Source organism: Ochotona curzoniae, unplaced genomic scaffold (assembly GCF_017591425.1).
Source record: "Ochotona curzoniae isolate NIBS_2020 unplaced genomic scaffold, NIBS_Ocur_1.0 contig_21, whole genome shotgun sequence".
NCBI lineage: Eukaryota > Metazoa > Chordata > Mammalia > Lagomorpha > Ochotonidae > Ochotona > Ochotona curzoniae.
In genome coordinates this window covers 744,836-761,890 of record NW_024465322.1, presented here as the reverse complement: position 1 = coordinate 761,890, position 17,055 = coordinate 744,836, and the positions used below count along the sequence as shown (strand labels likewise).

Here is a 17,055-nt window from a genome sequence, read left to right as displayed (position 1 = left end):
ACACTGAAATCCGATTTACATATTGAGATTTCATCTCAGTTGTATCACTGAGATGATTAAAAAAAAAATCAAAGTAAATTGCATATCCTAATAGCCTGACCAAATGTTTTAAGTGAACACTTTGATGAGTATCTTTTACTAAGAATTTTGAAGCATTAAAATTTTAAACCTCTTATCTATACTACACGATGCATTTTTTGCCTACCTGTACATGGGTTAACGAATGGTTTGTAAGAATAGCCTGATCAGGGCCCGGCGCCATGGCCTAGCGGCTGAAGCCCTCGCCTTGAACGCCCTAGGATCCCATATGGGCGTCGGTTCTAATCCCGGCAGCTCCACATCCCATCCAGCTCCCTGCCTGTGGCCTGGGAAAGTAGTCGAGGACGGCCCAAAGCCTTGGGACCCTGCACTCGTGTGGGAGACCCAGAAGAAGTTCCTGGTTCCTGGGTTTGGATTGGCGCAGCTCGGGCCACTGCAGTCACTTGAGGAGTGAATGATCGGATGGAAGATCTTCCTCTCTGTCTCTCCTCCTCTCTGTATATTCACCTCTCCAATAAAAAAAAAAAAACACCTAAAAGCAGAACACACACACACACATATATATGTAATATATCTAATATATATATATATGCATATTCTACTTGAAAACTGATACATTTGCTTATTGTAAAATCTACAGTTATAAACTTAAAATGGAATCCCTGTCAATAGTTAACAATAGTTAAAAGGAATCAATAGTAACTAAACTGTCTGAGTCACACTGAACACACGGCTCCAATGGCAGTGCTGAGCACCGAGTCCTTGCTTAACTTCATTCTTCAATGAGAGCAGTTCCTTTGCATGTGGCTGCATATCATTGGTGAGCCAATTATTTGTATTCAGCACAGAACGTCTTTTGTTTTGCTTTTTTTTTAAATAAAGCTTTTCTTTTTTAAAAAAAAAAATTATTTATTTATTAGAAAGTCGGATATACCGAAAATAGCGATCTACAGCAGGACCTTGGATGTTGCACTTCTACCTTATTCATTTCATGCTGCCTCGAATGATTTGAAAAGAAAAGAGAGAGACCAGGAAGAGAAAGAACAGGAATGGAAAGGGGCAGAGGAGGAGGGGAAGAGAGATGAAATAAACAGATTAAGTATAGAAAACCCCACAGTGCATCCAACACAGGTGAAGCAAATGAAGTGTTGGAAGAAACACTGTCCTAAAACTTGGCGCTATAGAACTTTCTACACACATCCCCGAGGAAAGGTGCGCTACGGCATGGACACTACGCCAATGATACGTGTGGAAGGATTTAGTAAGGATAAAATCATTACACGCCAATACAGTCCTCACCCAGGGACCCAACAGATTGTTAGAAGTAGCATTGCCTGTCTGCCCTCGGGTCTTTCCTGAGATATTTGAGATTTCAAAACATTTTGGTGTGTAAACAAGAATGTCACCGCTCCTTACTGAGAAAACTCATTGCAATGGATGCACGCAGCGAGACAAGGGAAGTTATTCACGAAGTTGTCTCCAAGTCACATTCTGGGAACGTACTTTGATCTCCAGAAACGCCGAGCTGAGAAAATCTGGAGTGAGCGGTCACTGGATGAAAATGAAAGCTTGTGCAAGCATCCAACTTAATACTGTGAACTCCAAACAATGGGTGTTAAGAAAGTTCTGAGTATACAGAAGCATCATACTTCATTAAATAAATGAGTTATTTAATTCTTCTCTTGTTTTAACAGACCACATTATGTTGCTGTGTAGCCGGGGGAGGCGGGGAGGATAGCGTAGCCAACAATGTATAGTTTAATAAATTCTCTGTCCACTTGCTGGTAGAAAATGAGCCATTGGTATTTATTATCAGCCCTCTGCGGTTCGAGACTAGACTGCCTCAGAAAGGGCAATGTCACAGTCAGGGCTGATTGGTTCCCAGCCCATCTGCAAACACAGGACGGGCTATAATTCATGCTGGGGAGAAATGTGTGAATTTTCCAGGGAAAAAGCATGTCTTCTGTACCTAATGCGGGGGCTGTCAAGACACACGGGTCTTGTCAGTTTCAGGGGCCCTGGAGCCAGCAGGCTCGCTCCCGCTCAGCCCAGCCAGCTGGCTGGCTGCCCACGGCTGAGAGATCACACACACTAAGCCAGGTGAGGCAAAAGCATCTGGAGTCTTGCGCTTTCTGGAAAACCAATCTGGAAGACAGATGTTTGGCTCACCCAACCCTGTTAATTCTGACCTTACTACGTTGCCAACAGCAAAGGCACTAATTTGCAGAGGGAAGCATGAGTTTTGGATGTTATTATAATAATGAGAAGTACAAGTATTTCAAATCAAACCCTACATAACAAAAACATATATTTATTCCGCTGGGCAAAGATGTAGTCGGGTCACTCCAAACGAAGAGAAGAAAGAAGCAAATACTGTAAGGAATCAAGATTATTATTTCCTTGAAGAAAGATGTAAATAATGCCCAATTTTTAAAAAAAATATCAATTCTATTTATTCGCACGAAAGAGTGACAGAGAGAGGAGACACAGAGAGATCTTCCATCTGATGGTTCTCCCACCCAAATGGCAGCGAAGAATCAGAGCCCAGTCCAGGCGGAAGTCAGGAGCCAGAAGCCACAACTGGGCTTCACATCTGGGGCCCAGGGGCTCATCATCCACTGCCTCCCAAGTGCACCGGCAGATATCAGGATCAGAGGCAGGTGGCAGGTTAACCCACTGTGTTACAACACCCGTCCTTCAAATTCTTTTTGATGGAGTTAGAATGATAATTTGTCAGACTATCTTTAAACTTTTGATTCTGTTCTCTGTGGTTCGAGATAGAGAATAAATACTGATGATTTCCAACAGATAATATGAAAGACATTTACAGAGGCTCATTAGATTGTGAAATTGCATAAGCATGTTTGTTTAAATTCATGCATTTGTCAGAGACGAGGAAAAAGAGAGAGAGAGAGAGAGACTGACTGACAGACGGGGCTCCATTCATGGGTCACATCAGCTGGGGCTGGGCAAGGTCACGCTTAGGACCTGGAAACTGGGAACTCCACCTGGGTTTCAAGCTGAAACCTACTTCTTGTTGGATGCTGGGTGAATATTATCCTTGGGCAGATTTTACAGCCTCTAAGAAGATAACAGCTGACTGTTGAGACGCATTTGATACATCTGTCTGAAACTTACATTTGATAACATGTGTGGAGCCTTTAACACAAAATCTAGCAATAATGGTGGCTAAACAAATGAGAGCCATCATGATCTGCCCAGAACACTGCGGTGTGATGAGCTGATGACAGCTCGCATCAATCCCACAGTCCCCAGCCCAGCAATTCACACGGACACACAGCAAGTGAGATATTCTAAACCGAATGCCAATCAACTGGGACTTACGTAACAGGATAGAGAAAGATCAAATAGGTCTAAGTTGGACAAGGGCGTAGATGTCAGAGCTAACTTCTTCAAACATCAAGTCATAGCGATGGATTCCACGACTGTGCAAATTGAATCACTAATACCATTAGGAAAAAAGAGAGCCAGTCCTCTGCTTCTGATGATTTAGAAAAAAATATCCCTTTTCTTTGGTTTTATCTTCAGTTTTCTTTTGAATATCAGAGTGACAAAGGAAGAAAGAAGGGGAGCTTCCATTGGTCAGTTCAATTCCCCAAACACCTGCTAGGGCGGGGCCAGGCTGAACGCAGACTCTCAACCGTTTAGACCACTGTCTGATGGTTTCCCAGGCATCTTGGCAGGCACTCGGTTTGGAAGCTCACCTTCACGCGAATCAAAGAAAGCTGTTTCTATGTTTTTATTCCTCTACAAAGCACTGTTTCTATGTTTTTATTCCTCTACAAAGCAATATCAACTAGCACATTCAGACTAGAACATTTTTGTTGAGAAAGGTTCACTATTTCTTAAAAACATAGCAAAAATATAAGAGGGTGCAAAAAGTTCATGGAAAACAAAATTAAAGGATATTCGTTCATAATTTTTCATTAATGCATATTGCCCAGGAGCTCACAAAGATATTTTTCAATGGGTTTATTCATTTGAGAGGCAGTAAGAGAAACAGAGGCAGAGAGAGAGTCCCCTCCATGGGTTCACTCTATAGACTCTAGGAATGGCGGTAACTAAGCCAGGACCCAAGCTTGAAATGAGAAACTTATTTCACGTCTTCTTTATGGATAGCCAAATAACTGAACCATCAGCTCTGCCTCCCAGGGTACCCATGAGCAGGAAAACCTTGTCAGGAGTGGGAGCCATTGATCGAACCCAGATACTCCACTATGGACAGTATAGCCCTCATTAACCACCAAACTAACCATTTTCCATGAGTTGGGTTTTTTTTTTTTTTTTGCAAATGTCTCAAACTTGGATCCTTCCAGTGTCTTTGCAACCACCTGTAGGACAACCAATCAGATCTGCTTCTGCCTTCAGTTCTGCAAGTGCCATGTTCTCAGAGCACGCATGCACTTCACCAAGCCACCCGTGTAGCAGTGCCTCTACATAAAGCATGTTTTCCCAGCCGAAAGCCAACGTAAACTTAGCAAAATGATATTTTGCCAAAGAAATTTCTAGTGAAAGCTCTTCCGTGTCTGAGCCTTCCACTAAGGAATGAACTGCCCTAGATCATTCAACGTGCTCTCCATCTTAGAGGTGTATCTGACAGGTACCCTGCTGACAAGGCGCTTGGGTTCAAACAGCCTTTGGTGCTGACACTGTATCTTTCAATGGGGTGGGAGCCACCAGACACAACACTGCGACATTCTCGAGGTTTTTGTTATTGATTTTTTCTTTTTAATGTTTAACCTAGCCTCAAATTCCTACCATTTGTAATTCCTGGCATTACTGTAGACGAAAAAATCCAAGTGTTGTGGGCCAGGCAGCATGACCCAGCAGCCAAAGTCCTCGCCTTGAACACACCCTAGGATCCCATATGGGTGCCAGTTCTAAACCTGGCAGCTCCACTTCCCATCCAGCTCCCTGCCTGTGGCCTGGGAAAGCAGTTGAGATGGCCCAAAGCCTTGGGACCCTGCACCTGTGTGGGAGACCTGGAAGAAGTTCCTGGCTCCTGGCTTTGGATTGGCACAGCATTGGCCGTTGAGTTCACCTGGGGAGTGAATCATTGGACGGAAGATCTTCCTCTTTGTCTCTCCTCCTCTCTGTACATCTGACTTTGTAATAAAAATAAATAAATCTTTAAAAACAAAAAATCCAAGTGCTGTGGAAGGCTTAAGTAAAATTGCTGCCATGGGATGCCAGCATCCCATATGAGCATGGATTCAAGCCCTCTTTGCACTGCTTCTGATCCGGCTTCCTGCCAATGATCTGCGAACAGCAGTACAAGATGGTCCAACCCTGGGTGTTGCGGGTATTGGGGAACGAACCAATGGATGGAAGATCTACCACTCCATCTTCTGCTGACTCAGCCTCAAAGACAGGTGTTTGTAGGCCTTTCTTTGCCTCCGAAATAGGCGGAGAAATTGGCATCTTCTTGGCTGGCAGTTGGCCTGCGCCTCAGAGGATCTCCTTGACATTCAGAAGGCCTGCTAACTGTAGCTGGTGTCTAATTCAAGATTCTAGTCGTGATATATTTAAAACACTGAGTTTGGAGGTTGTAAGTCTTAGAAGCATCAGCCAAAAACCAAACCAAAAGGGACAAAAGTATCTTACAGACTTAGAACTCTATCCAGTTGGTGAGGCCTGGGTTTCAATGAACCCTGTGAGGGCCGAAAAGACCAAAAATATGTCTGTGCGAATACTGTGGAAGAGAGGAAAGGGTGAGAGAAGGATGTGGGGATGGGTGGCGGGGGGGAGGGGGGAGTAAAGACCAGGTAAGTGAGGGAGGCGGTACTATCTTCTTGGAACTGTCTTTTTGCAACACATAAAATCTGTTCTCTTTATATTTAATTGAAAAAGTGAAAAACAGAACTCCACGAGGCATTGTGCTATTGGAAACCTCTAACTGGAAATACATCCCACAGGTTATGGCCACATTTTATTTAGAAGCTACACTAGCTGCACTGGATCCAAAGCAGGCATAGAAGATGCTTCCAAGCGCCCACAAGAGGTCATGATGCTGACTTGCATGGTGCCTTAAGAAGCCCAGTAAGGTCCAAACAGTACGTCTTTTTTTTTAGTAGCAAGAAGCAACTAAATGAGAAAGCTATGATTAGAGAGCCCAGGGGCCTCATATGGAAGTACCAAGTCCAGCACCCTGCCTCTCCACTTCTGATGCAGCATCTATGAAAATAGAAGATGGCCAATGCTTGGGCATCTGTCAGCCACGTCGAAGACCTGGATGGAGTTCCTGGCTCCTGGCTTTAAAACTGGTCCAAACCTCAGCTATTTGGGGCATGCGGCAGCAAACACACCAGCACAAGCACCTACAACTTCCCCTTCTCCCTGGGGAATTCTGCCTTTTAAAAGAGTTCTGAAAACAAAATATAAGATGCCAAGTCCCAATCACTCATTCTGTATAAGCTCTGGTGAAGTGACCTGCTCTTTCTTAGCTTCAGCTCATGCTGAAAATTAAAATGAGCTAATAATGTTTTCATGTCTAAACTAATGACGGGGTACACGAGAGAACATTCGACATTTTTGCAGAAATACTTAACTGAGTTTGGAGTCGCTGGCTGTGGAAGATTGAACTAAACACTGACTTTCCTGGAGCGCTCACTTTGCACATCTGTAAAATGATGACAATTAAACCTATCGTGCAGAACAGGATTTGGGTTAAAAGTATCCAGAATGGATCTAGCAAAGTGGCCCACAACAGACGTTCGATAAATGCCAATTATTCACTCACTCCCTTCTGTCAAACTCCACAACAAGAAACCAACTCGTGCATTCACACCTCTACATGGTTATTACTTAAGTTTACCTTCTTAGATTTCTGACTTTTCCCATAATTCCTTGCGTCTCCACTCCTCCCTCTAAACTTACACTCCATCCTCATAAAAAAAAATGCCTGTGCACTTGAACTCTTGATTGTTAAGCACTGTAAGACCCTGTGGAACATAACTGACTTTTTCAAATACTTCAAATATGATTCACTAATCCTGGAAGATCTTTGATGTTTACAAAAGCTACCCTGCCAATTCCCCAGGTCTAGATTTACTGCACAACCCTCTCATTATACTATTAATATTACGCCAGGCCTTGTCGGAGAAAGCTAATTTGGGGATGTCATTTGTATATCAAAGAGTGAGACATTATAGATTTTTTTTTTCCTTTTCCTCTGCTTTAATGAAAATTTTCTCCAGACTATATCCCCTAAAATTAATATTAAATCTTGGAAAAGGGCATGAATACAGCTGGTTAAATACACCTGCTAGTAAGAGCATCTCAACTTTGTGCCGAGGCAATGGGCCAGAGAAGAAACTACATTTGATATCCCTCTTGAAATCAGAGGGGGTCCAGCAAGCAGGACACAGGAGTGGCAGAGTTCAACACTTGGAACTCTCTTGAAATACATACTTACGTGCAGAAAAACAAATCCACAGTGTGTTCAAATCTCCCTTTAGCTGACATGAATTCATTGCATTTGAATACGACATCACACTTACATAAAGGCCATCCATAGGTGTGCTGCTTCAAGTCCCAGCTGCTACACTTTCAATCCCACTACCTGGTAATTCACTTGGAAAAGCAGTGGAAGATGGCTCGGGTCCTTGAGCCTCTGCAGCCATGCGGGAGACCCAGAAGAAGCTCTTGCCTTCTGATTCTAGACTGTCCAAGTTTAAACCATTACAGCCATTTTGGGAGGGGTGAGCAAGTAGACAGATCTTTCTCTCTCTGTCTCTCTCTCCCATCCTACCCTCCTTCTCTCTTTGTAACTCTGCCTGTCAAATAAATAAATAAATCTCCTAAAAACTGTTCTGCACCTCAACTGTTGACATATGCCTTGTTAGAGTTATAACCCAGTTTTAGACTATCCTAAAATCTGCCAAGTTCAGCAAAATTATGCTTCAACACTATAAACTGCTAAATACTAAAATGAAAATAGACATGAGACAGCTGAATAGTACCCTACAGCCATTTTAAGGTGTATAGCAGCCGGTGCTGTGTATAAATTAAAATAGAAATATGAATGAAGTAGTCGCAGGATGTGGTTAAGAACTTGCATTTTTTTAACATATTAGTTACTCCATACCATGTCCATTAATTCCATAATGTTGTAAATTGTTGTTGATGTTGTGCTGTGGCTTTTAATTGATCGGGATGATATTCTGCCAGCTCTACCTTCAGACCAGAGATGGTCTCCCCAGGAAACCGCTGAATTTTACCTGGACAATAAGATGCTGGACTGTATGCTTGGTATACGCTTGCAATGAAAGAATCCTGACTGAATTTGAAATGTAATACTACAACAAGGTGGAGGAACCCGCCATGGGGGGAGAGCACGGGGAGGGGTTGGGGAAATCCAAGAGCCTATGAAACTGTGTCACATAATGCAATGTAATTAATGATATATATAAATCATTTAAAATCCATTTATCAACTTAGTATCACTTTGCAACCAGACACTTCAGGAGGGGAATCTGGTCAACTTCTGTGTCCACTCTTGAAAGTTCCCTGCATAATCGCACCTTGACCCGAATCCTCAGCTCGTCCACAGTAATTCTGGAAGTGGCAACAGGAGGCTAGCTATAGAAGACCCCCCCCTTTTTTATTTTCAATATAAATACACACTCTGGGATTGATAGATGTTCAAAGCTAATTTGATCCCTTCTGGGGTGGGGGGGTCAAGTCTGGTGTTTTGTTTGCTGTTGTTTTTGCAGATACCGAGGACATCCAACCAACCGCAATGCCGCACTTCACACTGCAAGCTGGCTGTTATTCCTCAGTCCTTCAGCGCCCATTCACCTATGCTTTCTGCTAAATTGCCCTTGTCTCTGGCGCAAAGCCCTTTTGAAGAAAACCCTAGACCAGTTCTATCCCCCAAACACACTGCTTCACGCGTATGCAAGGGTGTGCCACTTCGCACATCCCCTGGCCTCAGCGCCTCGCTCTGAGCACCCCCAGGCAGGTTAGCAAATGCAACTCGAAGTCATCTCAACTGTGCAGAACAAACAGCCGGACACTTGGTCACTTGTACAGCTGGGACTCAAAGGGAAATAGCTTAGCCCCGAGTTATCTTGTTACAGATCAATACACTAACACGAAAAAGATGTGTGAGCCTACTACGAACATACTATTTCACGTTCCTTCCAAAAGGATTTTTTTCCTGTTGTGGCCTTTACCCTGCTTACGTTTCTATGCTAAGGATTAACTGTGGACTCATGCTCAATGTATACGCATGCGCACGCACATGCGCACACACGCACGCACATGCGCACACACACGCACATGCACGCACATGCGCACACACGCGCGCGCACACACGCACATGCGCACACACACGCACGCACATGCGCACACACGCACACGCACGCACATGCGCACACACGCAGGTCTTCAGTTGCTCCCTGAAACTTTTAGGCAGCAAAGATCGCACTTCTAGCAATTGTTAGGAAGATAAATCTGTGTCCATTGCCAGCAAAGAAGTATTTGTCAGTCTAGATAAGTCACTTATACTAGCTTTCTCTCACTGCTTTATTCTTCTTTTTGATCAACCAAAAAGTGAATGCTTCAGCGTGATTTCAATTTTCTCTGCCCACAGACCCTACTTTAGCTATATTGAATAATCCCCCCGACTATGTTCTTTTTGCAGTTTTTGTTTTCTTTGCGAAGCAAGGAGCAGGAGAGCGATGTTCTAGTTGTTGCTTTGCTGCACAAATGCTTGCACCAGCCAGGATGGGACTAGCCTAAAGCCAGGAGCCTGGCACTCAAGCCAGGTCTCCCACACAGATGGCAAAGATCGAACTGAGAAAGCATCACCAGCTGCCTCCCAGGGTGCGCACTGACAGGAAGCTGGAATCAGAACTCAAACCAGGCCCTCCGTTTGTCAGATTTCAGCATCCCACGCAACGGCTTAACCCCTGTACCAAATGCTCCGCACATAAATCATGTATTCTGTTCCCAGTAAAAACCCAGCAAAATTTTCAAATTGAATGTACATGACCCAAAGCCATCTTATTCTTGCACGGCCAAAAAATCCCATATGGGCACCAGTTCTAATCTCAGCAGCCCCACTTCCCTTCCAGCTCCCTGCTTGTGGCCTGGGAAAGCAGTCAAGGATGGTCCAAAGCCATGGGACTCTGCACCTGCATGGGAGAACCGGAAGAAGCTCCTGGTTTTGAATCGGCACAGTTCCGGCCATTGCGGACGCTTGGAGAGTGAATCAACGGACGGAAGATCTTCCTCTCTGTCTTTCCTCTTCTCTGTATATCTGACTTTCCAATAAAAAGTAAATAAATCTTTTTTTAAAAAGGAAATCATCTCTCAATGTTCTTATTTTCTCATAGTCAAAATTCATACAGTCCTTCTACCCTAACTATAAATGAGTATGTATGCCGACCAATATGAAAACTATATAGTAGAAACAGCGTGTTCAGATGTTCTGTATATGTTGCCTCCAAACTAAGAAAGTATAACCAAACTTCTTGCCACCATTTCAACTCCTGATAATTCTGAAATATTACTGTTAAGTCCAATCACATTCTATCTACATTCTATCACATCTGAACCTCCTCTCACAAAGGCAAGTCAACAACTAATAGTGAGATGCATACATTTTCAAAACACATATTTACTTTCATTAAAAAGGCAGATTTGCAGAAAGAAAGACCTTCCATCCACTGATTTACTCCCCAAGTAGCTACAACAGCCGGAGCTGAACGTATCCGAAGCCAGGAGCCAAGAGCTTCTCCTACACGGGTGCAGGCTCCCAACGCTTTGGGCTGTCCTCAACTGCTTTCCCAGGCCACAAGCAGGGAGCTGGATGGGAAGTGGAGTAGCCGGGATATGAACCGGTACCCAACATGGGATCCAGGTACATGCAAGGCAAGGCTTTTAGCCACTAAGCTACTGTGCTGGGCTAGAAGTGTGTACATTTTTATTTCTTCTTGAAGTTTGTAGAAATTTCACCATGCTTCCTTCAGCATTGCTCTCACTTCCTGCTCCTTTTTTAATTACTTCCTGTTTTATCACTTCTCGGCTGGGGCTAAGATCAAGTGTAATTACTTCCTGTTTTTGCGTTACAGATCAGAAATCCAATTTTTTTTTTGTTTTTTTTACCAAATTTTTCATTACTATTGGCCAATACAGAATTGGGAGACACTCCAGCACACAGCTAAAGAAATGCAAGAGAATTGTAATGTAGATAACAACCTACTGTATCTAAGAAAAAAAAAAGTGCTTGGTTCTTGGAAAGCATTTATCATGTTCTCCTTTTCCATAAGCTAATTATTCAGCTAAATATTAAGGTTCATTTAAGAATTCGATGATGCTTCAATACTTCAAACTTCACAGTAGATTGAACCAGTCGTAATTCAAGTTAGCAGGGAGACATAAGTTTTAATTGGAGAAGTGTCACTAGAAAAGAATGTTTATGATAACCTTGACCCGAATCTCTTTTAGACAAATGCGAAGAGAACTCTGATGACCAAGCCGACCCCTTCCTTGGCGGTGAACAATAATTATACTGACTCGCTTTCTCCCTCTCTCTCAAGAAGCAAAGCTACTCTTGAATTGCTAGTTATTATTTACAGACACATCAGCCTACTCTAGGCCACAAGGAATGTGCAATGTGAAACGGTGTTTTTTGTTGTTGTTGTCAGACATTGTTTGAATTGAGATTCCTTAAGAATAGTCCAACAATGTCAATGGCATAGCTATCAATAACAAAGCCACAGGAACTCGGCCAGTAGTCAATTAGAAGGCCAATTCCGGAAATCAAACAATAGTGCAGAAATCAGGATGAGGGTTGCATGGGGAGAGGACGACTAAAATGGACAGGATGCCGAAAACTGAATTGCACGCTTGCCTCACGCCTTGCACACTCACGGTGAAGAACCTCGGTCATCCGAGTGTCTTCACTCACAAAGTCAAAGTGAGGAAGGGTGTGCGTCACGCATGCAATGGAATCGTCAGAGGGACAACATGAGTTTATACAGCTCCCTTTCCACAACACCATCCCCGCTACTTCATGGTAACGCTCTAGTTGGCTATCAAAGACAGGGTTGTGAAAGAGGTTATGTGTGTACTTGGCTTCCATTTCTCAGTTCTTCCTAAAGCTGGTTCACGGAGCAGATCAAAAGAACGTACAATGTGAGCAAAGAGTCAAAATAACCGTTGACACTGAAAACTGAAAAATTAAGGGAAGAGAAATGAGAGAAAATATATGATGGGATCCAAAGTATGAGGCAAAAAATTCTATTTGAGTTTTGAATCAGTATATAAAGTATATAAAGCCCATTGCACAAGTGTTTAGTATAGATATCGAAAGCAACCATTCCAACAAGAAATTTAAAAAGTTCCACTGCTCATCCGCTTTTTCAAAAACATAAATTTTCAGAGATGAAATTTGAGACAAGTAGGCCGTAACAACCAACCCACCTGATTGTTCTTTCAGATTTTACATCTATGTTTTCAAAGTTATGCTGATAACCCTGATTCTAAGAATAATAAAGGTTAAAATTCTCAAGCTCAACCTAAGGTCAAAAAGCATTTCAATATCACCAAACAACTTATTTTACTGGGGAAAAAAAAAAAAAAGATGAAAATGGTTCATCGGTATACATTCACTAAAAAAAATGAAGAGCATTCCAGAATATTCTATGAACTGGAACATCCGATTCTTACTTAGCGTGGGTGAACTGTAGTTTACCCAGCCTACCTAGTCATCACTCCTGCCTTGTTACAAAGAATCTGGCTGTGGAACAGGTCACAAAGCAGATCTTGAAGTCAGACACTGTTGAATTGGAATCTTCTAGATCCTGACGTTCCAAGAAGGTCTTTCAACAACAGGCACCAACATCACCTGGGGCCTTAGCAAAAAAAAAATGTGGTTATTTCTCGCTCAATCTGCTACAGAAAAATCTACTTTGTAACACAAGCCAGGGTGTTCCGAATACCCCTTACAGTCTGAGCTCGCCCTAGCATGCTTTATTATCAGGGGCATTTGGACAAGACAGCAAACGCAAAGACCTACTTTCCTCACGGGAAACAGAGACTAATAACAATTTCCAAATCACAGGATTGGTGCAAGAAATAACGACAAAACTCTACCTAGTGAATACTCAAAACATCTACCCAGTATTCAACGTTACCCCTACCTCAGATTTGTGTCTTCACACATTTTAAGATTATACTTATCCCACTCTGAAAACAAATCAAAGTTCCTTTAAATCTAGATGTTTCCCTGAGTATAAGTGTGCAAGAAAATAGAAAGACTTAGTCATGCCATTTTGAATTCATTTACTATAGAATGGTGCACCTGTTTCACTTCCGAATAACGTGTTTCCTAGTTTGGTGGAAACAAAGAAACCGTGTAAAGAATGTAGTCTGAAAACAAACCCAATCTCACTCTCCAACATCAAAACCAGAATAATCCCCAGACTAGGACTCACTGAGTAAAGAAAAGTCTTGCAAAACTCCAAGAGTGGCCGCCAGGACCAACCCCCCACAGGGGGTGTCATCCTATTGAATGGTTTGAAACACAAAACAGAAAGACTGGCTAAAGGGAAAGATTGTTCTGGCTCCGATCAGAGAGAAAAAGACACTCAGAGAATACCAATCCTCCACGTGGTCTGATTCAAACTCCCAGTAGGTGTTTCTTTGGCTAATTACCTGCAGAATTGAAAGTTTAACTAAAGAGTGAACGTCAAGAATGGTCAGAACTGCTGGGACAAAAATCTGCTTTACTCAATGTCTAGGTCAGCCATCGGAGTTCACTAGGAGCAGTAGATTATTTAATAATGACCGTGGGAAGACAAGCTAGGGGAAAAAAAAAAAGTGATTTCAATTGTAGCTTCAAATTATATGCTAGTGTTGTCACCTAAAAATGGACCAAGTACTCGTATGTGAAAGACAACGTTTAGAATCGCATAAAATAAGGTCCACTTACAAGAGACATGCATGACCTCACGTGAGAAAGGAATGTTGAATTTGTTTTTAATTTCTAAAAAAGGATGGCACAGAGAGGGCAAGGAGACAACGAAAGAGATCTTCCATCTGCCGGTTCACTCCCCAAATGGCCACAAGAGCCATGGTGGGGCCAGATGAAAATCAGGGAGCCAGGAGCTCCATCAGCCTAGTCCCCCGCATCAGCCCCGTTTGCACCAGTTCCCATGCAGCTCCCTGCTCGTGGCCTGAGAGAGAGTCAGGGATATCCTAAAGCTTTGGGATCCTGCACCTGCAAGGGAGATCTGGAAGATGCTTCTGGCCTCGGATCGGCTCAGCTCTGACCCTTGTGGCCACGTAGGGACTGAACCAGCAGATGGAAGTTCTTTCTCTCTGAAACTCCTTCTAGCTCTAGAAATCTGCCTTTACAAGAAAAATCACGAATTGTGTAAAGGCATCACAAAATACCGAAAGCTGAATGACAGCTTGACTTTGCATTCAAAGTAAAGATTCATCTGACCAAAATACACAACCAAGAAAATGACGAGGCACAAGCAAGAAAAAGATATTTTACAGGGTATGATATGTAACTAAAATAATGACCATCAGTGCTGCCTATCATAGAATTCAAGTAAATACAGGGGCATGCGTCTTTACGCAGTGAATGAAGTCATGTTTGGGACCCACATGTGCCTTTCTGGAGCTCTGGTTAGATTCCCAGGGGTCTGATTCCTACTCAGCCCCCACCTTACGGGCCTGGAAGGCGGCAGAGGACAGCTCAAGTCCTTGCACACCTGTGATCTGGCAGGCGACTGGCCGCCTCTTGCAGCCAGCTGTGGAATGAACCATTGGCTAGGAGGTGTCTCCTTTCTCATGCTCTGCCATTACAAATAAGTAAACTTCTAACATACACAAACAAAAGTGTGTTAAACAGATGAACACGGTTCAACGAGGAGGCAAGAGAACGGGGAATGAATCAGTAACAGGTGTCTTGTCTTAGGACTGTTGAACAAAGAGTCATGTCCCATCCAAGGAATTGCCTCTGGTAAGATGTCTGACGTGTGGACAGCGGCCCAGTGAGGACAAACATTCAGGCGGATCTCTTCACTGAGGCAATCCCACTGTTTTGCATAAACCACACACCAGGCACTTCAGCAATCTTACTTTCCTGTGATGAAATCTGCTCGAGAAAGTTCAGCAATGACACTGATGTTAGCCTGTGCGTAGAAACAAATGCAAAGGATAATTTGCCCAAAGAGAATAAATGTACCATTTCAAGTGTTTCCTCGGAATGCATTCCCTCCCGCTCCCCACCTTACTTGCAGTTCAGCTTTTACGACTTTAGTAACTCAACAGTCAATTGTAGCTAAAAAGGGTTGAGTGAACATTTCAGAAAGAAGCAATTCAGAACTTTTACAATTGTGATGAAATCTTGTTCTGTCTCATCTGAGATATAAAGGATGTCTCTTGCCAAGGGATTTTTCTACCATCCTGTTGGTACCGAAGCCTGTTATAGGATCAGCAGACCAAGGGATCACCCACGGTCCTTGGTACCCAGCCTGTTTTAGCATCAGTGGATCGGAGATTGGCGCGGCCTGTCAACCTCACTGTTAGCCTAACACGACATTACTACGGCCTCCACGTTCCCCTTGCCTTATGTCCGCACGCGCCACCTCACATCACCACGAAAAGAAGAGTGAGAACAGCAAGGAAGATGTGCTGAGGGTGAGACATCGGTGATGTAATTTTCCTGACAATATATCATAACGATTCGATTCCATTAGTAGCAACGATTGGCCCTCTCTCTGGCTAATTTATAAGATAAGCTTTCACATGGGCCTGACATGACAGTAAAACATCCTGGTCCACCCAGTCAGCCTGCAGGACAATAGATATCCAGAAAAACTGAGCCATCTATCCTGCACATTTCTACATATTTTTTGTCATTATTTCCTAAACAACATTGCATCACCACCATTCATAGAGCATTTATCTGGCGTATGAAAGATGTGGAGATATTGAAAGTAAACAGGTGTATGGATTCGATGCAAACACAAAGCTACTCTACATCTGTAGATTTGGGTGCTCATGGGGGGGTGTTCTGGAAGTAACCCCTGGAGGTCCCAGGGATAACGCATAAAACTCATTGCTCATTGCTGTGCCCAAATCCAGCACCAATGGGAGGGTTCGCAAAGTATCCGCCATGGCTGAGGGATCGTGCCAGAAAATGATCTAAAATTAAACTCTGGCATACAGATAAATTCTAGCAGCATAATGGCGATGAAGAAACACAAGTTCCCAGAGAATATGTATACGGAATCATACGATTTTAACACGGCTCAGAAACAAGCAAAATGAAAATGGCTTTGTTTGCCAAACCATTCACGTCAGACTCAACACATCACACCTCTGAGATATCTGCCACTTTAGCAAGGACAGCAGGATAGGAGAGCATGGGATATTAGGAACGCCGCTAGTGTTGGCAGATCTCGCGTGCTAAGATAGGTAAGCAGGTGCATCGGTTACTAAGTACATCTGAGTATAAATAGATATAAAAGTCATTGCATCCACTATTCCTAGATCACACTGTGTAGTGAAATGAAAGCAGACATGAACAAATGAGTGTACAGCAGAACCATATCCACCGTACAGTTCCCAACGTAAAGCAAACATTCTAGAAGGAATGAACAGATACAGCGAGAAGTCGTAAAAGATGCGTGCGGACTGCAAAGCGACCTCTGGCCCAGCTCGCTCAGGAACTCACCACCAGGGCTTTCGATCTGTTGCTAAGAAGCTTCTCGATGTCTCTGGCTGCGATTTCCACCAGCTGGCGCGCGTTGTTTGGCTCCACAGTGTACAAATCTTGATATTTCTCATAAATCTGCGTGAAAGGAAAAGGAAAAAAACAAAATTGCTAAGAAGAGTAATTGCTTGTTTGGCTCCCTAGCCCCCCATTAGACTAGATTTCAAATTATGAACGCTGATTACAGAAACCCAACCCCTTTTCTTTCTTCATCATGATCTTTTTGAAGAAAGCTTAAGGAAACAGACATCTGT

The 17,055-nt window shown here is 43.2% G+C and overlaps 1 protein-coding gene across 7 annotated transcripts in view; it reads right to left on the bottom strand.

Moving 5' to 3' along the window:
• CACNA2D1 (calcium voltage-gated channel auxiliary subunit alpha2delta 1) overlaps window positions 1–17,055 on the bottom strand; it is a 343,062-nt gene that overhangs the window by 233,646 nt on the left and 92,361 nt on the right. For all 7 annotated transcript variants that reach the window (XM_040970986.1, XM_040970994.1, XM_040971020.1 and 4 more), the window contains exon 3: window positions 16,763–16,879. In XM_040970986.1, the coding sequence (XP_040826920.1) occupies window positions 16,763–16,879 (117 nt within the window). The remainder of the gene's footprint in view (window positions 1–16,762; window positions 16,880–17,055) is intronic.